Raw genomic sequence first — 22,932 nt, forward strand, 5'->3', positions numbered from 1 at the left:
TTGATTTTTTTATGGAGGTATGTTTTGTTGTCCAGCATGTAGTCTATCTTGTAGAATATCCCATGTGCACTGGAGAAGAATATATATTCAGCTTTTGGGTGGATGAGAAGCCATACTTATATCTGTTATCTCCCTCTCTTCCATTTCTTCCCTCAAAAAAAGTATTTCCTTGTTGAACTTTAGTTCATTTATCAAGAGGTGACAGAGAAGAAAAGGGCAGTGGGCAGGAGGAAAACTGGACATTGGTTGTAGGAAATGTACCACTAGTGAAGGGATAGGTGTTGGAACATTATATGATTGAAACGCAGTATCGTTAACAACTTTGTAACTATATCTTACTGATTCAATGAAAATAAAAGTTTAAATTTTTTTAAGAACTGAGAGAAGTTCTAAATATCTAGCAAAGCAATATGATATATTAATCTGTAATTATGTTAAAATAATTTTGATTTAGACCAAGGAGGCCATAACAATAACTTGAGAGGAGAAATGTAAAATAAAACAAGAACTTCTTTGCTAGCACACTTGTTCATATATTTCTTATTTTATAACAATTCCAATTTCAATGCTTCATGTGAAATTAGGAACTTTTGAGAGACTCTTGAGCATCCTCTATTGAATGCTCATTCACAAATAAGTTCTTAGAAACATGTTTATTTGATAGTTGTTTATAATAATCCTCCATGCTACTCTAGCATTTGTAGTAGGGTTATTTCATACACTGAAGTGTATAGCAAGAACTGAAATTGTGTTATGATTTCTGGCTCTATCGCCAAGTGAACTTTATGATCCCAAGTAAATTTCTTAATTCTTTCTGCCTATTTTTCATATTTGTGCACTGGTTTTTAAAGTATTTTTAATTTATTATTTGACTTCATTCATAGAAGTGGTTTTCTCTCACTGCAGAATAGAAAACTCAAGGCTCGCTGATACTAAAATTTTTGCTTAAGATCTTTCATCTAGGCTTTTTCTACAGCCCATGTTCTCTCTTGGATATAATACCTCTTTCTCATTGTCTCCCCTAACAATTTCCTGAATTTCTTTCAGGAAAAACTATTTTGCTTCACTAAAAAATTTTTTTTGAAAAATCATCTAATATTTCTTAGACCAGATTTAACTCCCTGGTTGGTTGGTTTTATTTGTCTCTAATTCTGTTCTGTATTTTTTTTATTACTTTTCCATTTGTTACTGTGTCTGGCATATCGAATACTCTCGGTAGCTTGCCGGGCTCTCTAAGAGGGGCGGAGGAATCGAACTCGGGTTGGCCATGTTGGCCGCTTGTAAGGTGTACGTCCTACCCGCTGTGCTACTTTACTTTTACTTTTCCATTTAAACTTTATGAATGTTTTCCTTGTTCGCAGATAAAATTTTTGTAGGGATAATGGTAGTTTAGCCTATACCAAATAACTTAATAGCCAAGATTATTAAGTTAGCTTAAATCATATCTTCGGTCATGAAAGTCTGTGTGTAACTAGATAGTTCCCATGTAAATATTATATTCCTACAAGTTCACATCATAAAAGTACTTTTGGACAAGCATATATTTAGAGCACATGGCTTATATGTGGCCAACTATAGTTTTATCCCTGAAACAACATGGTCCCCTAGGTTCACTTGGTGCAGCCCTTGAGTCTTTCATGCATTTCAGGGTGTGAACCTGGACATCTTAGCACGGCTAGGATGGCCTGGGTAATTTGGCATCACAGAGACCAGCACTACAGCTTACTTGAATCGTTGCAATGAATTGCCAGTTTCAAAATCATTGTTGGCGCCCCAGACTTCTTAAGCATGCTTTGGAAGGCACCTGTTTCCCACCTCCAAGGCCCCCAAACAATTACATCTAGTCGTGGATAAAGCTCAGTGGTAGACTCTGTGCTTCATGTACATAAGGCTCTGTGTCTACTCACCAGCACCTCCAAATAAACTATAAGAGCTATGTTTAAAGTGCATCTTTGTTTTCTTCATATCTATTCTTTCACTTTTGTCGTTTATTATAGGTCCTCTAAAATGCAGGCCTCCGACTCTAAATCTGTGCACCTGAGTGAATGGCAGAAGAATTACTTTTCAATTACATCCGGTGTGTGTACACCTGGACAGAATGCTGATGCATACCGAGCACAGATACTGCGCATTCAGTACGCTTGGGCAAACTCCGAGATCTCCCAGGTCTGTGCTTCCACACTTTTCAAGAAATACGCAGAAAAGTACTCTGCAATTATTGATTCTGACAATGTTGGAACTGGTTTGAATAACTATGCAGAAAACATTTTATGTTTAGCAAGATCTCAGCAAACTGACAGTGAAAAGTGGCAATCTGCATTGTCAGTACAAAATGTCTTCAAAATGAATGCTGTGCAGGAAATGATGCAGGCTGGCAAGAGAGGCAGAGATACTCTCCTGGCATCTGCAGATGCGTCCATAGTGATTCATAAAGAGACTGCTGTCTTTGATGTTCCTCAACATAGTGTTTGTGGCAGTACTAGGGAGAATGGTACATTATCTAACTCAGATCACTATACAAATAGGATCCCAGGCCTCCCAGAGAATAATAGTCCTGTTATGTGCCCTCAGAATGTCCAGCTACCTATTGTGACTGATGCCACTAAGACCTGTCTTGCATTTTCAAAACCTTCTGGTGAGCCACGCACTGCAAAACTCCATGCCACACCACTATTTGGAAATATCAAAAAGGAAAATAAGAGCTCTTCAAAAGCCGATGTAGGACTAAATATGTACTTACCAAGTGAGTCTTGTTTTCCTTTGGACTGTGAAAATTCACAGAAAAGAAAAGCTTTTTATGGCTCTGGTATCATTGATGCCCTTTCTACCCCAGTGCCTAAGGTTCTTAGTAAAACAGAAGATAATAGCCAGAGGGAGGACAGCAACCTGTCTGCTTTTAAAACTGCAAAAGAGCAACTATGGATAGAGCAACAGAAAAAATTACACCAACCCCAGCATACAATAAGGTCTTCATATGGTGGAATAAAAAAGTCTCTGGGGGCTAGTAGATCCCGAGGGATATTTGGGAAGTTTGTTCCTCCTATACCTAAGCAAGATGGGGGGGAGCAGAACGGGGGGATGCAGTGCAAGCCTTGCAGCACAGGATCTGTAGAACTGGTGCAGCCAAGTGATGAGCGTCTGAAGAACTTAGAACCAAAGATGATTGAACTTATTATGAATGAGATTATGGATCATGGACCGCCAGTTAATTGGGAAGATATTGCAGGAGTAGAATTTGCCAAAGCTACAATAAAGGAGATAGTTGTGTGGCCTATGATGAGGCCAGATATTTTTACTGGTTTACGAGGACCTCCCAAAGGGATTCTACTCTTTGGTCCTCCTGGAACTGGTAAGACTCTAATTGGCAAGTGCATTGCTAGTCAGTCTGGGGCAACATTCTTTAGTATCTCTGCTTCCTCTCTGACTTCTAAATGGGTTGGTGAGGGAGAGAAAATGGTTCGTGCATTGTTTGCTGTTGCACGGTGTCAGCAACCAGCTGTGATATTTATTGATGAAATTGATTCCCTGTTGTCTCAACGAGGAGATGGTGAACATGAATCTTCTAGAAGGATAAAAACTGAATTTTTAGTTCAGTTAGATGGAGCCACCACGTCTTCTGAAGATCGTATTCTAGTGGTGGGAGCAACTAATCGGCCACAAGAAATTGATGAGGCTGCCCGCAGAAGGTTGGTGAAAAGGCTTTATATTCCCCTCCCAGAAGCTTCAGCCAGGAAACAGATAGTAATTAATTTGATGTCCAAGGAGCAGTGTTGCCTCCAGGAAGAGGAAGTTGAGCTCATTGTACAGCAGTCTAATGGGTTCTCTGGAGCTGATATGACCCAGTTGTGTAGAGAGGCCTCCCTTGGTCCCATTCGGAGCTTACAGACTACTGACATTGCCACAATAACACCAGATCAAGTTCGACCAATAGCTTATATTGATTTTGAAAATGCTTTTAGAACTGTGCGGCCATCTGTGTCTCCAAAAGATCTAGAACTTTTTGAAAACTGGAACAAAACTTATGGCTGTGGGAAGTAAATTGGGATACTTGAAATTCAAAGATGTTATCTTTTTGGTGCAGTCTTTTCTACCTTTTAAAAAGAAAAACTTCGTTGTATTTTGTGTATTCTGTCAATTTGATACCTCATAATGACATACTATAACAAAGGGTTAAATATTGCAGCACCTTTGTTAAGGTAAGCTTTCTTCCAGTTATCTGATAATAAACCTATTCACATGCAATGAGAAATTTTTAGTTTCTATGAGAGCTTGTCTAATTGCAGAATGTGAATAATCAGCTCAAATGGAACATTAAAAGAATTATTTGTAAATGAAGATATCTTATTTATTTTCATTGAGTTTCTTGTGATGACCCTATTATTCTTTGTACTTACTGTTTGAATAAATTTAAGACTTATCAAAACCTAGAGTGAAAGTGCCAGTTTTTACTCATTCTAGTCTTGATTATCTTAGTTTTCTCCTTAAACGGGGATGTAGCACTGTAGCACTGTGCTCCCGTTGTTCATCAATTTTGCTCGAGTGGGCCCAGTAACGTCTCCATTGTGAGACTTGTCGTTACTGTGTTTGGCATATCGAATATGTTACAGGGAGCTTGCCAGGTTTTGCCAGGTGGGCAAGATACTCTCGGTAGCTTGCCCGGCTCTCTGAGAGGGGCGGTAAACGGGGCTAATAAAATATATTCAGAAATAGCAAGTGTAATCTAGCATCAGATACAAAGTTCAAAACTTTATATGATATGAACGGTGATGAGTATTGTTTTTGTTCAGTGGTTAAGTGATGTTTAACATTAATACTAACATCACATCCTCTTTCAAAAATAAAATTTTTTTAATGAAAATTTTATAGTGGGTCATTACGTTTTTATTTTTCAAATATTTTATACAGGAGTAGGATTGTGCTCTGCATTCCCTTTTATAATCTGCTTTTTTTCGTTAAGTATATTTCCCACATTAGCATCACGTACCACCTTCCTTTGTCAGAATACCTTTATTTCAGTTGTGCAATGGTCTGTTGGTCCTCTGTTAGGGGACATTTAAGGCTAGACAGGTGATTTATCTTTTATTTGCTATAGTAAAAGTTGAATGCAATAGTGATAAAGATAACGTGTGTGAATCTGGGTCTATATATGTATGTATTATGTATATATATATATATATATATCACGACTTGAGCAAAAAATTTTTTTAATTGAATCACCGTGATACAGTTACAAAACTTTCATGTTTGAGCTTCAGCCATACATGATGATGGAAGACCCATCCCTCTACCATTACACATTTTCCACCACCAATGTCCCCACAGAATCTCCTGCCCCCATGCGAGGCTGTCTTCACCGGGGCCCCTCGGAGGGGGGACGGGTTGAGTTTCCCTCTCCGCCCCAAGCAGAACCCCTGCAACTAAAACCTCCAGAACCTAGCCACAGCCATGCTCAAGACCACTCTCCACATGCTCAGACAAGTCTCGCGCATGAAGGAGCCAGCAGAGGAACCCAGGTATGCGGGACCTGGGGCTGAGATCTCCAAGCCTGCTCGAATCAGGACTGTGCCTCCTCCATCCAAATCCCCCATTTTCCAATAGCTTGCCAGTCACAACCACAAACTACCTCCTGCACCATGTAATCCCATCAATGGCCGAGATCCAGAGACTATAAAACAAAGCTCCGCTCCCTGAAGAGAGTGATACAGAATCTCCTGCCCCTGAAATAGGCTGTCTTCACCCCTTATAGTCTTGCCCACTAATATACCTAAAGCAGCACATGTGTTTGCTTTTAACATACTTGCTTGTATTCTCATATACATTCTCTGTCCCTCTTTGAGAGCTCGGCAAGCTACCGAGAGTATCCTGCCCACATGGCAGAGCCTGGCAAGCTCACCATGGTATATTCGATATGCCAAAAACAGTAACAATAACAGATCTCATTCCCCTGACCCTGAAAAAGCCTCCATTACGGCACTGTTGGGAAGGACGAGTAAGGAGAGGCTGCTAAAATCTCAGGGCTGGGACAAATGGAGACATTACTGGCGCCCGCTCAAGCAAATTGATGAACAATGGGATGATAGTGATACAATAATGTCCCCACAATCCCCCCCACCCCCATAACAGCCCTCCCCCTGCCTCTGTGGCAGACAATTTCCCCCATACTCTCTACTTTTGGGCATTATAGTTTGCTCGAATTTTTCCACCACCATTCTAGCTGCCTGCCAAGGGCAGATGCTAGATAATATATTTTCTATTGTTTATTGTCTTCTGCCCCCGCGCCTGGCTGTTCCTCGCTGGGGCCCGTTGGAGGGGAGTGGGTTGAGCTTTCCTCCCCGCCCCGACCAGGGCTCTGGCAGCCGAAGACCTCCAGGACCAGCCACCACCATGCTGAGACCACTCTCCGCACACATGAAGGTACTGGCAGAGGGACAAATCCACGCGGGTTCCAGGGGCGAGATCTCCCAGCCTACTCGGATTGGAGTCGAGAATCCTCCACCCAGATCCTCCAAATTCCAGTAGGTGGGGTCACACCCACCACCTGGCCCCCTGGCGCCGTGTAATCCCATTAACGGCCAAGACTCAGACTATAAAATCCATCTCCCGGAACCACGCGGCCGTATTTGCGGCCGCACGACATCTTATCAGAACATCTTTTTATGACATCTTATTATCTCATTCCTACTTTGGACAAACTTGCAGGCTATCGAATGTAGCCTGCCCGCAGGGCAGAGTCTGGCAAACTCCCCGTGGCGTACCAAATATGCCAAATACCAGTAACAATGATGGGTCTCATTCTCCTAAAGAGCCTTGAATATAATCTCAGGGTTAGGATGAAAGAGACGTTATTGGGGCCTGCTCGAGGCAATCGACGAATAACAGGATGATGAAATGAAATGAAATGAAATTGTTTATTGTGAATATCATGAGAGGTTGTGCTTCTGGAATTCTAAGATTGTAAACGGTTGGGGTCCAGAGACATCTCTGTAGGGTGCTACATTTTGGGATTCAATTGGGAATCCCTGGACCAGTATCATTGGTGAGCTGAAATAGTGCCCAGAAGCAGATTGTGGGTGTGACAGCCAGGATCCCAAGCAGGCAGGGTTCTGGAGAGGGACTGCCTGACTCCTCTGTCACCACCTTGTGGCCTGGAGTCAGTTCTGGAACCCTCATACCTGGGCCTTGCTTGTGGAAGCTCCCGGGTTGCTGGAGCTTCATCTGGAGCAGGTGGGGGGAGCGCACCTGCTCCATCTGAAGTGCCCCGGTGAAGTTGGCTCAGAACTGGGCCCCAGAGACAGGACTCACTGTGTCTAGAACAGAGGTGTTGGTTTGCTAATATTTTGAGCAAAATTCTTTTTCTTTTTATTAGTGGAACACCATGAGGTACAGTTGTAGATTTACAAAGTTTTGTGCTTGGGTTTCGATTATTCAATGATCAAGTACCCATCCCTCCACCAGTGCCCATTTTCCACCACCATGGATCCCATTATCCCTCCCACACCCATCCCCCCATCCCGCCCTGCCTCTGTGGCAGGGCATTCCCTTTTGTTCTCTCTCTCCTTTTGGGTGTTGTGGTCTGCAAGAGAGGCATTGAGTGGCAATCATATTCAGTCCATAGTCTACTTTCAACATGTATCTCCCCTCCTGGGAGGATCCTCCAAACACCCTTTATTTGGTGCTCCCTAAAATTCTTATCTAAAAGATCATGAATAGGGACCGAAGTGATAGTCCATCGAGGAGGGCATTTTCCTAGCATGCGACTGACCTGGGTTTGATCCCTGGCATCCCATATGGTCCCCCAAGCACCACCAGGGGTAATTCCTAACTGCAGAGCTGGGAGTAGCCTCAGCATTGCTGGATGTGACCAAAAAAAAAAAACCCAAAATAAAATAAAGATCAAGAACATTTTGAACGTTTTGGAATGGGGTTAAAATAGTCCTTTAGTATTGCATATGTAGATTTCCCCATTTGCACTGAAGCACAGCATCTTTAACATGCCAACATTAAGCTATTATTGATAGTATTCTTTTTTGTAATTCTTTATTAAAAAAAAATCACTGAATCCTAGTGTTATTGCTGTTGATGGACAATGTAGACAAATCCTTGACTTTTTGTAGGTTGTTTTATTTTGAAAACATTAAATTCTAACTTTTCTCTTGGAAATAACATGAATAAGAATGAATAGAAATAACAGATGAATAAGATGAATTTATATATGTGAATTTATATATTTTAGTTTTTGTTCTTGGTCTACTTTCTATTTTTGTGCCTGTTCCAAGGCTTTTCTTTTACAACTTTGGGGGCCAGTAATGTGGTTCAGTGTAGTTGGTTCAATCTTAGGCACTGCAAAAATAAAAAGCAGGGAATATCTTTTATAACTTTGTTTCCCCTTGAAATATCTCATTGTCTCTTAGAATTTGGATATTAAACTACTTGTCTTTCATTTTGAGTTATATGTTTTAAAGCCTTAAGATTTTCCACAGTACATGTATTTCAGTCCTTGTTGCTTTTTATTTATAAAGAATGTTCATCACTATATCTCAACAGCAGCTGTTGCTTTCCATACTGAACTCCAGGCCCACTAATTATATAGTGTATGTTTAGTCCAAGAGGGAAAAACCTTATGGGCACTGTTCATGAACAGTGTAAGTACAACTGTAAAATTTTCCTGCTGTATTTAAGAGTCTTAACCTCTAAAAGGAACAATCAGTATTATACAATATCTACTGAGGACACATACTTGACTTTTGAATGCAGGATGTACATTATCAAGCCATGGAGGGGGCACAGGGATCAAATTATGGGATGACACAGAGTAGTAAACTGTCTTGCATATTTAGGTGGTGGTGAAGGTGAAGCTGTTTGTCAAAACATTGAATCATCACAATGGTTTTACCTAAAAGGCTTAAAAAAAAGACTGTCAAGAAGAAAATTCAAATCAAGGTAGTTTCTACATCTCCCTAAAAAGTATTTTTGAGTGCTTCAGAGGCAGTTGGATAGGAAATTTTCTGAGACTCAGGTTTGAGCTTTCTATATTTGAATTATGCATTATGAATATCTTTTAATTTGTTTTGATAATCTGGATTTAATTTTCTCTCTAAGAAAATGAACACTAACTTTTTTTTTTGTCTTTGAAAGACTTAATTTTTTTGTAGGAATACACACATCAGGTTTTAAAGTGTTTCTGTTACATACCTAATTATAGTTCACAACATACTTAATATTTTTTTTGTAATTTCATTACATACTTCTCTTTTCCTCCATTCTTTTGAAAGTTCAGTTCATTTCTCTACTATAAAATGGCAACTCTGCCTCTATGCATAAATTGACAAAATGGAATTGCATAAAGATCATGGGCTTGGGAACAAGTGGATCTTTTGGGTTCTGTCATTTACAAGTTGTGACTCCACACCACTTGATTGTTTAATATCAATTCTAAAATAAAAATATACCTGAGGTTCCAGAGTTATTTGGCCTGCTGTCTCCTTTTCAGAAAAAGAAAAAAAAAACCAACTTGACTCAGTGCTCTCCCGTGAATCACCTTATTTTAGTGATTTCAGTGAGGAAACAGCAGCACCCCACCACAGTGGCACTGCAACTGCCCTGGATTCCTTAGATACTCCCCTTAGTGGGCAGCATCCCCCACCTTGGGAAACCCTGGTCTATATGTGTGAGAATTAAGTAGTTAAAAGAGAAGTTGAGAGGCTGGAGTGATAGCACAGTGGGTAGGGAGTTTGCCTTGCACACAGCCAACCCGGGTTTGATTCCCAACATCCCATATGGTCCCCCGGGCACCACCCGGAGTAATTCCTGAGTGCAGAGCCAGGAGTAACCCCTGTGCATTTCCGAGTGTGACCCAAAAAGCAAAAAAAAAAAAAAAAAGAGAAGTTGAAAGTTCAGGTTTCCCAGTAATCCATTCTGTTTTCATAGCATTAAAGACTTGTTTTAAGCTATTTCACATGGTTACCTAATTAACATTATTTGTGGTACTTTTATCTCATAGATAGTAATCCATCAACATTTATCTTGGTCTCAGTGGAGTAAATTAATTCAAAAGAACTATCAGTTTTCTCTTGGTCACTGAGTATAACTTTTCATTACGTTCAATATTCTGTCCCTGTGCTTTTAAGGGACATTCTACATACAACTTATCATCATAGATTAGACTGATAGGATTCTATACAGATCTCTGGCAAAGAGGCAGGGGGGCAGGGGAAATCAGGGTTTATCTTTTGATCTCTAGTTTTTGACCACAGTTTGTTGGCGAGTGAGTCAGGTGGAACAGCTATTTAAATGTCTACCCTAGCCAAAAACTGAAGGGTAGTGAGTCATGAAAATTGATGAGATGTAGCCAACCACTTTAACTCTACTTCTCAGATAGTACTTTTACTTAGCACAAAATATAGAGAAAATTGAAGAATATCAGAAAATTACTAGTACTGAACTGCTTGTATTTGATCCCTTATATTCTGATTTCTTGGGACTGGAGCGATAGCACAGCAGTAGGGCTTTTGCCTTGCAAGCGGCTGACCTGGGCGACTGGGGTTCGATTCCTCTGCCCCTCTCAAAGAGTCCGGCAAGCACCAAGAGTATCAAAGCCTGGCAAGCTACCTGTGATACATTCAATATGCCAAACACAGTAACAACAAGTCTCAATGGAGACGCTACTGGGCCCGCTTGAGCAAATGAATGAATAATGGGAGGACAGTGCTACAGTGACAGTACTACATTCTGATTTCTTAGCTAGCAAGTGGACATGTTGTATTAGGTAATCCTTAATATCATGGTTTTAACGTTCTGCCACCAATTTTCAGAAGTTGATTGTCAGTTTGAAAAGTGCTTAATAATTGTCAGATGAACTAAAGGCTAGGTCCCCCCAAACAATATACCCATTTAAGTGGTAACAAAACTGTGAAAACGTGAGGAATAGACATGGTCAGGAGTTAAGTTAGCATAATATATACTTTGATTTTTTTCTTTTTTTCTTTTTTCTTTTTTGGGTCACATCCAGCAATGCGCAGCGGTTACTCCTGGCTCATGCACTCAGGAATTCCTCCTGGCAGTGCTCAGGGGACCATATGGGATGCTGGAAATTGAACACAGGTCGGCCGTGTGCAAGGCTAATGCCCTTACCCGCTGTGCCCAATATACACTTTGAAATACATGAATCTTTTCAGAAAATAAAAAGCATAAGGAATGCAGTTTTCAGTTTGGCAGCACGTCTGAGTAAGTGTACAGTGGACTGTGGTGCTATTAATGGCAGGGTCTGGAGTCCTGCAACCTGCTGTGTTATCTGTGTCTGTAACTAATGAGTCTGAGGGATCCAAGTCTACTCTGACTAGCCAAACATAGGCAAGTTTCATCTTCTTTCGACATAGCTCAGACATGCATCTAAAGTTGTGACTGGGTGCAATATATATATATATATATATATATATATATATGCATACATGCTGTAAGCGCATGGAATAATTCACGTCCACACTTGTCATATTGCTTGCTATCTAATAACCCAGTGGTCTGTGTAAGAGACAACTGGTAAAGAAGTTTCCTTTACTTATTGTACTGAGACTGTGTTTTGCTTGTGCTGGGGGGGTTGCATACCTGTCTCTTCTCTGGGCTTATATATGGCTTTGTGTTCAGGGATCACTTCTGGCAGCTCAGGCAACTATATGTGGTACTGGGGATCAAGGTCAGGTCAGCTGAAAGACAAATTTCTTACATCTGTGCTTTCTCTTTTGCCCTAACTGTTTATTTTGTGATATTACTTCATTAAAAATCCTCTAGTAGATTCTAATGAAAATGAAAATAAAATCCAGATTCTATCTGAGAGTCAATTTTAATTTTACTTCAATCATTCTCCCTCCCTTCCTCTCTCCCTCTCTTCCTCCCTTCCTGCCTTCCTTCCTTTTTTTTTTTTTTTTTTTACTTTTCTTTCCCTCTTTCCATTTAGGTGTGGCGGGCAGAGTTCTAAAGCTGCACTCCAAAATTCTTACCCCTGTTTATTAATCAAACACTAATTTAGGCATTGCTGGGGAAGAACTTTGCAGCTATAAGATAGTGAAAAGTCCTAAAATAGGAATACAGAGGGTATTCTAGATTATTTATGCAGACCTTATCTAATTACATGTGAGAAAAAAAGTAAAGAATGTTCCCTGGATAATTAGAGAAGAAGGAAAGTAGAAGACACAGATGTTAGATGTGACAGAAAGTTAGATTCCAAGTATATATATTTTTTTTTTTGTGAATGACTTTGATATGACTTTGAAGCTCTGTGATGTAGGGACCTTTCCACTGACAGGGCTTGATAACAGCCTGCCAAGAAACAGACTGACTCAGACCTATGAAGAATTGAATTCAGAGAACCTGTATTTATTCAGGCCCTCTGAGGGATTTAATATCTTTCCCTCAATTCTCTCCTTCAAATACTAATCTCACCCAGTAGCACTCCTAGCACTCCCAGAAATACCCCAAAATAACATTTTACTAGTTATATGATCATCCCTCAATCTAGTCAAACTGATAGGATATTAACCATTATAGGAGGTGAAATTCCTTAATTTTGTAAAGAGTGTGTTGGGAGGAAAAGAGAAAGACAGAAAACAAACAACTAAGTGGCCAATTTATAAAACTGTGTCACTAAAATTTCAAATAGCACTAAACACTAGAAAATAATAGGACTGTTCACAATCCAAGATCATTCATTGTGGGACTAAAATATCTTTTAAGACCACAACATGCTCAAAAATGATCACGTATATTTAAGTGGAAAAAGAGAGAAAAATATTTATTTTTTTTTCTTTTTGAGTCACATCAGACAATGCACAGGGCTTACTCCTAGCTCTTGCACTCAGGAATTATTCCTGATGGTGCTTGGGGGACCATATGGGATGCTGGGAATCAAATCTGGGTCAGGCGTGTGCAAAGCAAATGCCTTACCCGCTGTGCTATCGCTCCAGCGATGCAACAGGGGTTACTCCTGACTTTGCACTCAGGAATCACTGGAGCGATAGCACAGCGGGTAAGGCATTTGCTTTGCACACGCCTGACCCAGATTTGGGGGTGATAAGGAATATTTGAAATAATGGTGGTGGGTTTGGTGTAATGGTAGTGGGATTGCTGTTGGAATATTGAATGTAATAAATCATTGTGAACAACTTTATAAAAATAAAATAAAATTTGAAATTAAAAAAAAACACGAAAGTATACTCTGTGGCCAGAGCGATAGTACAGAGGGGAGAGCGTAGCATTTGCCTTGCACATGGCCAAACTGGGTTCATTCTCAGGCATCCCATATGGTCCCACGGGCACCACCAAGTGGAATTCCTGAGTGCAGAGCCAGAAGTAAACCCTGAGCATTGCTGGATGTGGCCCACCAAAACAAAAATTAAAACTCCAGCTCACAGGGGTGATGGAGAGATAGTACAGCTTGTAGGGCACTGGGCTTACTCGTGGCCAACCTGGGTTCAATCCCAAGCACCACATATATCAATCTCCTGAGCCCTCCACCACAAGTAAGCCCTAAGCACCTCCGGGTGTGACCCCAAAGTAATAAATAAATAACAAGAATGCAGATTCTGGGACCTGGAGAGACAGTGTGCACATTTTGTATGCTGGAGAGTAACCATTTAATGTACCTGAAGTACTGCTGAGTGTGACTCCAAACACTGAGCTAGCTTCTGCCTTGAGTACCACCAGGTGTGACAGAAAAATTTAGTAGACTCTGGAATAACATCCTGAATTTTTATTCAAACTAATCATTAGGGTAGCTCAGATCATCAGAGAAGCACTTAATTTTTTATACAGGTCCATAAAAATAGATACAATAATAGTTCCAATAACAAATATAGTTATATAAAAGCTTACTATGTAAAAATCTATTTGGTAAATATTAACTGATAAATATTGACTTATAATAAAATATAGTTTACTATAATAAATTTTTATTTTAATCAGAAAACACCTGCTAATCATTTTTATGTGTTTTAAATTTTAAAAAATTAACTTTTTTATTGAATCACTGTGAGACATTTATAAAGCTGTTTATGATTGGATTTCAGTCATACAGTATTCCAACACCCATCCCTCCACCAATGTACATTTCCCAGTACCAGTGTCCACAGGTTCTCTTCTCACCCCTTTCATGCTTTTATAGCAAGCACTTTTCCTCTGTCTCTGTCTCTGTCTCTGTCTCTGTCTCTGTCTCTCTCTCTCTCTCCTCTCTTCCCCTTCCCTCTCTCCCCCTTTTACTCCCCTCCTCTCCTTTTGAGCATTGTGGTTTGCAATATTGATACTGAAAGGTTTTCAAGAATATTCCTTTACCTGGTGTTTGGAGGACGCGCTCAGGTTGGAAGATGTGTGCCAAATGTAGACTATAGATCAAATACAATGGCCACTCAATTCCTCTATAGCAAAATACAACACCCAAAATGAGAGAAAAAAGAGGAATGCCCTGCCACAGAGGCGAGGTGGGGAGGTGGGGATGGGGTGGGGTGGTGAAAGGGATACTGGGATCATTGGTGGTGGAGAATGGGCACTAATGGAGGGATGGGTACTCGATCATTGTATGACTGAAATGCAAGCACAAAAGTTTGTAACTATGTAAATTTGTAAATATGTACCTCACGGTGATTCACTAATAAAAAATAAATAAATAAAAATTAAATAATAAATCCTCTTGAAAATCAAATCATTATGTAGGACTGTGTATAAGAATTACTGGCGTGAATAAGAGTGCATAATGACAAAGACAGAAAGGGTTATTTAAAACTTTGCTTTTCTCAAAAAATGGGGCTCTACTTTTTTCAAAACTCATATCTTAATGTGTTTTAATAGTTCTATTATACTCACAATATTTACTTTTAAGAGTCCATGCTCATATGTTATGGCTGCTGGCCATTGCATAGGAAAGGAGAGAAAAAGAAAGTCTCATTTCAGAGACACACAAAAGAATCTTGAACTGAACCTCTCACTGCAGATGCCTCCAGACTTTAAACCAGGCCGATTTCACTGGGGTGCTTCAGATGGGAGCAGGCATCATCCCTCCACCTGCCTCCTAAGAATCCTGGTGACCTCCAATTTATAGAATCCAAAGAGAGGCACGCAAGTTAAAGTGATGGCAAACTCCAGGTCTCAAGGGGTAGGGATGAGCCAGTCCTTCTCAACTCTTCATCCCTATGGGACCCTGGAGATCACACCCACAAACTGCCTCCAGCAGCTATTTGAGCTCCTTAATGGCCATGATCCAGAGACACATAAAAGAATCTCAGAATCAAGCAGTTCGCTGGAGAGATGCCTCCGGACTTTAAGTCAGGCCAAATTCACCGGGGTACCTCAGACCCTAATTAGCTAAAATTTTAGAATTCCAGGAGCACGCAGCTGCACTTGTGGCTGCATGAAATGTTATGCTATTCATAACAAGCAATACAAAATAAATTATCTAGCATCTGCCTTTTTGGCAGGTTCGAATGGTGGGAAGAAAATTCAAAATAATGGTGGTGGGAAGGTGTAATGGTGGTGGGACTGGTGTCTAAATATTGAATATAATCCATTATTGTGAACAACTTTATGAAAATAAATTTTTTAAAAAAGAATATCCCTTTACCTACTTTTAACACTCAGTTCTTGTTCACTATAATTACATTTTTTAAGGGTTCTTGGCATATTTTATGGTTGGTTCTTTTTTGTTTGTTTTTAGGTCACACCCAGTGATGCTCAGGGCTGACTCCTGGCACTGTGCTCAGGGATCACTCCTGGTGGGGCTCGGAGTACCATATAGGGTGCCAGGTATCAAACCTAATTTGACCACTTGCAAGGCAAACACTCTACCTACTATTCTACCTACTATCTCTATGGCCCCTCTGGTTAAGTCTTAATGTTACTAGAGAAGACCTGAATTTTTTTTTTTAATTAAAAACACCATGATTTACAAAGTTGTTTGTAATACATTTGTTTCAGGCATTTGGTGTTCCAGCACCACCAGTGTGACATTCTCTCCACTAACGTCCCCGTTTTTCTCCCATCAATAGAGGCATTGAAATAATGATCATGGCTGATGAATGAGTGGCAGTGCAAGACACAGAAGCTTGAACCCAGGGGTTCCTCTAAGAAGCTCTTAGGAGAGTAAAGAAAACAAATATAATGCCTTTTTTCCTTTTTTCCTTTCTTTTTTTCTTAAAGGAAAATATTATCAGGAAACTGAAATGTTACTCCAGATAAGAGAAAAAGAAAATCAGCATTTTAAATAACATACAGTGTAAAATGTTTGGTGTAAAATTACAAAGCTCTGAGTATTTAGGTGACAGGAATAATACGTTGCCACAGTTAAATAAATCTAGAGTTAGGATCTCAGACACGTCCCATTTTTGGACCATATGATGAATTGGGAAGCTATGCTAATAGTTAACAGTAATGTGGACGGTGCTGTTGTGCCAGGAAAGTCACCTTTGAGCAATCTGTCTCATGACGACAGTATGCTGTAGCCTGCTGAAATCCTGGGAATGGAATTCTAATAAGCAAGCCTGAGGCAATCATTATTGTTTCCAAGCAGAATTATAGGTGTCGCAAGAAAATGATAAAGACATATCTCATCTGAATGGAGGAGAATCTACTCAGTAGATGTAAGAGTCAAGGGACAAGACAAGGGGATGTGGGCATAATAGAGTGGACCTGTACTATTCATCTCCAGCACCACATCACCTCTTGAGCACTGCTGGTGTAACCCAGGAGGACTCCAAATACACTAGCATAATCCTGGTGGTGACCACACTGTAGGATAGAATTCCCCAGCCCTAGCACCAGACTGCTAGCTGGCAACCGAGTAACGCTGGGGAGTGAGCCCTGAGGACTCCCTAAGCACTGGTTGTTAGCTCCAATTCCACTCCCCACCATAGGAACATGGACAGCTTAGGACTTCTCTTATAAGTGACAGATGAGCTCTGCCAAGAAGTATTAGTTACCCTTCCTTCACTCTTCCTTTGAGTAGTCAATTTCTCCAGACTCTCATCCTCTGAGTTAGTCAGGCCATCCAGAACAAGGCTTTTCAGGAGATACATGGTCGTAACTGCATCAATAACTTAAAATTGCCCTGCAGCAGCATTGAAAAGTAATAAAAGAGAGGTGAAATTGATACCTCAGTGATTAGCATTCCAATCTATAGTTGGTGCTACATTTATTTAGAAGGTATTTGACATTTTTTTCACACTGACTTCTTAAAGTCCACTGTGGAGTTTGCATTCACTCCATCTCTCACTCAAGTGTCAAGTGACGACAGGAAAGTGCTGGACAGTCACAGATGGTTGTCACACTGGACAGAGTGAGTCCAGAGATTCTTTTATCAGTGTCCATGCTTATAATTATGTTCAACATTTTTCCTTAAATCTTTACATTGCACATGTAGCACTGTAGGGGAAGAGAATTTTATTTCTAACCTTTTCAGTTATAATTGAGAATCTGACTGGTAATGGAATTAGTGAACTGAGTGGGACAAGATGGACTTATGTTCCTCACCACCTTTCACTTAATTGCCCCAAAGGTATCACAAATTTGGCCACTGATTCTTTAATGTACTTAACTTTTTCTCTAACATAATTCTATAATATTATTTATACCACATGACTTAGATGACAGGAATAACTTGCCCTGCAAGAAAACGCAGGGAGAAAGATAAGTGATATTTCATCTCTATGTAATTTAGAAATATTACATATTGAGAGAGAAAAATTTAAATTCTTGAAATAACAAAAGTAGAAATGATTGAAATCATGCTATTATTGACATAAATTTTCAGTTTTATCTGTTTCTAAAATTGTCGATATTGAATTGTGAAATTTCAGTGTGTTTAACACTGTACTTTAACTTACTGTGTCATAACTTTACTTTCTGCTTATTATTTGAGATAGATGATGCTGAATATTAATGAATGATAATCAAATGTTTCATACAAAATCTCTCCTTTGAGTCAGTACTGACTGATTCACATGTAATGTTTATTTATGTATGATATATAAATATATGTATATTATAACTATATATGATCCATTTGAGTTAAGTTTTATATGTATATAAAATAGTATATGTGTGTATGTCTGTATCTGTGTATGTGTCTGTGTCTGTGTGTGTATGTTAGCAGGAAAATGACCTCTTGTTTTGTGACATGTAAAGAATTAGTGGGCAGTGCTGGGACTTGTGAAAAACTTGTTTATTTCTACAGTTTGTAAGGAAAGCAATCACGGAGAAACCTGACCAACCTCAAAAACAGCAACACAGGTTACTCAGCACAGCAATTCTTCTAGGAGCTTTTATTGTTTCCTGGTTCTGGGAAGGGCTCCAGGCTGTGACATGGGATTTGGAATCTTGACCTTCTAAGGTAAACTGGTAAGAGAAACATTAGAATTTAAAACATCTTTGTTTTGCTTCCTGCTCTCCAGGCTCCATTTGGCAAACAGTCTTGCTCTCTGTTGGCAGGAGCCAAACCCAGCCTGAAAAGGACTGTGAACCAATTCCCCATAAATAAAAGAGATTATGACTCGGAAGTCAGTATAGTGGCAACCTGGGCAAGTTGCTTTGCACTCAGCCAACCCCAGTTCAATTCCCAACACCTCATTGTGTTTCCTGAGCCTTGTGAGAAGTGATCCTTGAGCACAGAGCCAGGAGTAAACTCTGAGCACGCTGGATGTGGCCCCAAACCACCACCAATCACATTGCTTCCCCTGAAACAAAAATAACAAATAGTAATATCAGTAATAATGATTTAACTACATAAGACTGGGAATAAAAGAGACAGGGTGAGATTAGAAGCGGGAAAATGGTCCCAGAGGAAAATTCCTGAATGGGCTCAGGATATACAGAAGATAATTGTTCCAAACATCCCACTATTTTCCCATGTCTTACACCCAGTGCAGAAGGCTCACCCATCTGAGCAGAGACACACAAAACAAAACAAAACTTTCCAAGTACCCGGGGCTTTTTAAGGATGCCCCCTTCCCCAGGTTTTCTACCTTTTCCTTCTTTTTCTCAAATATAGCTTTTGCTGAATTTGTCCATCTTGTCTTAGACTGTTTTCAATCTTGACTGCCTGAGGACAAGACCATGAGCACACTGTAACATTCATACTAACATATACACGTTTATATATGTCTCATGCAAGAGCAAATGATTTATACAATAGAAATAGGATTTAGATCAGAAGTGAGCTCAAAAATCCGAGGCCATGAGAGAAAAAATATCAAACAAAACTCAATCAATTCAATTAAAGAGAAAAATAGCTTCTAAAAAATGTAAGGAAATAAAGAAGGGGGAAGGGGGTACAGGGATTAAGGCAAGGTACTTACCTGCACTTGGCTGACTGCTTTGATTTCTGACAGTACTAGTATATCCTTAATCCTTACATAGCCAGAATTAGCCCTGAGCAATGCTGGTTGCACCCACCTCCCAACAAACAAAAGTGCTTGATTCAGTGATATTATCCGAAGAAAAACACAAATGAGGAAAATAAAGTAATGGAGGAAAACATTTCAGGAAAGTTGAGTGGGAGTTGGGACCAGGAGTCCCAACAGAAGAGGGAGTAGCAATTAACTGTATGAGGAAAATTATTTTATGTAGATAAAATAATGCTGCTTTTTACCATATGTTACCGATACACATATAACTAAAAACATCAAAATGTGAGACAAAAAAGCATATATTCAGTAAAAAGTAATTTTAATTCTATCTGGTGCAGTGTTGACAAGGATTTGCAGAGTGGGGCATTTGGACCATAGTGTGTGTGTGTGTGTGTGTGTGTGTGTGTGTGTGTGTGTGTATGTGTGTGTGTGTGTGTGTGGTGTGGGGGGGGAGAAGTACAGGTACTTCTAATTTCCCTGGAAGATAATTTGATGTAGACCAAAAATTATTCTACTTCTAGGAAACAATACTACAAATTAATTCACTGAGAGCCCCAAATATCCCAGTACTGATTAGTCAGTCCTGTTTCATGAACTTTTATAAAAGCATTTAAAAATTATACAGGTAATTAAGAATCAAGAATATGAGAGCTAGGGAATTGGCTCAAAGTTGTGGTGCACACACTTAACATATGTGAGGACCTACGGTTAATTCCTAGTATTGATTTTCTCCTCTGTCCCAAGCATGACAAGGTATGATCATGGTGGCCCTCATGGACTGTGTGGTCCTGATGTCCCCCAGGTCAATCAGTAAAAGACAAGATCATACTTCTTGGTTCTTATTCCCACCCTAGCATTGCTAGATGTGCTCCTAACAGTGAGAAAAAAAAAAGAAAGAAATTGAGTAGACGATATACTACATTAATGGAAAGAGCCTAGCTCTGCTGGTCAATGAAAAAATGTTTTGCAATAATATATATGGGTATATATACATACACACATATTCATGCAAAGGAATGGAAACAAGTTTCAGAAGGATGTACGATAACAAATTAGGGAACTCACCACTTCAGTTATTGTTGAGAGAGAATTGGAATTGTTCCATTTGACTTTACATACACAATATAGTTCTTTTGACTGCTGGCAACAAGAATGAGCTCTCTTTTTGTAATATTTGCAAATGCTATAAAATGGTATTTTCAAATCATTTAATAACAATAAAATGGTAGATTTTAAAGTCATGAGTCTACATTTGTTAGAAAGTGTAGAGATATCAAAACTAAAATTTGAAAAAATCTATTATAAATTCCTCTCAGTTGATGAACAAACAAAAGATAAATCTTAAAAAATATAAGTGAAAAGACTCCATGTTTTACACATGCATAAAATTATATTTAGTAGCAAACTCTTCAGAATCAGAATCCAAAGCAATAGTCATTTATTCAATAGTCATTCTAAATTGAGCAAAGTCATCAAAATTGCTTTAAATAGGAGCTGTGAGGGAAATACAGATTTTATCTTCATGTTAAGAAACTGAATACCTAGAAACCCATTTTATGAAGGAATATTTTAGCAAAAAAACTTATATACATACCATTATATCCGTGAATATAGGAGCCACATTTCATCTTATTGGAGTTTAGGATAGAGGTAATGTTCAACTCTCACATCTAGAAAAAATGGCATGACCACACGTATGCTTCTGACCCAGTGGAACAATGCAACCTCAAATGTATGATAAACTATGTAGACATAATTTCACAAAATACAGAAAATTGCTGTAAAACTAGGGCATGATTGCAATTTAAGGGAAATGGTGCAGATAAATCTACTTTAATGGATAAGTTTAGTAGATGCAAAATAAATATGTCAGTAGTTCATTATTTATTCTTTTCAAGCAGCCAAATTAGAATGGAAAATGCACATGATCTTCAATCTGCAATTGTATACATAGAAATGAAAACAAAATTGTTTTTTCTAAGCCATTTTAGCATCTTGGAAAAACTCAATCCTGGTGTATAATTAATTTCAAAGGCTCTTTCTAATTCTCTCTTTCAGTTCCTAGATTCTACATAATCTACTGTGCACAATCCTTGTATAATATAGTACCTAACTGTTGTGAATGGAATTCCCTAATCTTCTTTGGCTCAAATGCCTCTTTGGATGCCAAAGGTCAGTCAGTGGTTCCATTCAGCCTCCCCTCCCCCCACAGTTTTTTTTGGTGGGTGGTGAGGATTGCAGAGAGAGTTCTGACTTTGCTACCACATAAAAGGGCAAGTGACTGTGAGCTCCACCCAGGTATCCTCAAAAGGATCTGATACCTTCCAGCTTGGTGATTCTTGGTTTATTGAGCAATGTCATTAAGTAAGAAGCAAGTCTGGTTTAATTTGCAGCCTCCACAACAGATTAAAAAAGGGAACTGAAAGGTAAGCTAAACTTATATTACTTTTGGCTCTCTTAAAAATTTTAGTCATACTTAATTCTACCCAATAGGATTCAAGTAATGGACAGTTATTTTAAGAAACATGGATTTCTTAACTATACTACTTTATCTAAGACACATGACTTATAATTTTCTAGATAAAGTATGACTTTTTAAAGTAAAGAAATAAATTCCCTAGTAAGTAGAGTGATAGCGCAGTGGTAGGGCGTTTGCCTTGCAAGGCGCCGGCCCGACCGAGCCAGGTTCAAGTCTCTGCTCCTCTCAGAGAGCCCGGCAAGCTACTGAGAGTATTTTGCCCGCACGGCAAAGCCTGGCAAGCTACCTGTGACGTATTCAATATGCTAAACACAGTAACAACAAGTCTCACAATGGAGACATTACTGGGCCCGCTTGAGCAAATCATTGAACAACGGGAGGACAGTGCAGTGCAGTGCTACAGTAACTTAATAAACGCTATTATCAGCTTCAAGTATAAGTTCCTTCAAAATTACTAATCAACCTTAATCAGGAGAAAATACATTGCACAAAGCTGGATTTTGTATGAGAAAAACTCCAACAACATAAAGAAGTATGTAAAGGCCTATGTTCCAAAAGTAAAATAATAGAAACCTGCCCTTTGGAAGAAAAATTATAGAGAATAAAATTCTTGATAATAGAATTTAAGAAATCTTTATGTTCTTTATCTCTTTTTAATGATCCCTGTCCTTCCGTTGGCTTTTTTTTTTCTGCATATGAGTGTGATATCACATCTAGTGGTGCTCAGCTATTATCTGGCAGAGTATGAGAGAGTGGAGAGCTCTGCTCTCAGGGACTGTAAAGCACCAGAGCTGGACTCCTACACGCAGAACATGCATTCCAGCCCTCCCAACTACCTCCTTGAGCTTCATTATTGCATACTTGAAAGTCATGGCAAGACACAAATGAGAAATACACATTTGAAACTATTGAGAATATGCTCCATACAAGGTACAACAGTTTTTCATTCTTTTCTTTCTTCTGCTTTCTCTTCCTTTCTTCCATGTATTTGCCAGATTTTTTTTAAGCATTATCTTTGATTCCTCATTTGCATGGTGGAGCAGTGTTTTAATGTCATTGCTTTTTAAATTTTAT

General features: G+C 39.3%; 1 protein-coding gene across 1 annotated transcript; it reads left to right on the forward strand.

Moving 5' to 3' along the window:
* The first annotated feature begins 2,001 nt into the window (after positions 1-2,001).
* Positions 2,002-4,126, forward strand: FIGNL1 (fidgetin like 1). Its single transcript, XM_056138224.1, has one exon. The coding sequence runs from the start codon at positions 2,008-2,010 to the stop codon at positions 4,036-4,038; it is 2,031 nt and encodes a 676-aa protein (XP_055994199.1). The 5' UTR covers positions 2,002-2,007; the 3' UTR covers positions 4,039-4,126.
* The last annotated feature ends 18,806 nt before the right edge of the window (positions 4,127-22,932 follow it).

Source organism: Sorex fumeus, unplaced genomic scaffold, assembly GCF_029834395.1.
Source record: "Sorex fumeus unplaced genomic scaffold, SorFum_2.1 ptg000128l, whole genome shotgun sequence".
Taxonomy (NCBI): Eukaryota; Metazoa; Chordata; class Mammalia; order Eulipotyphla; family Soricidae; genus Sorex; species Sorex fumeus.

Coding starts and splice junctions, on each gene's coding strand:
- FIGNL1 (XM_056138224.1), top strand. CDS start 2,008: ATGCAGGCCTCCGACTCTAAATCTGTGCACCTGAGTGAATGGCAGAAG.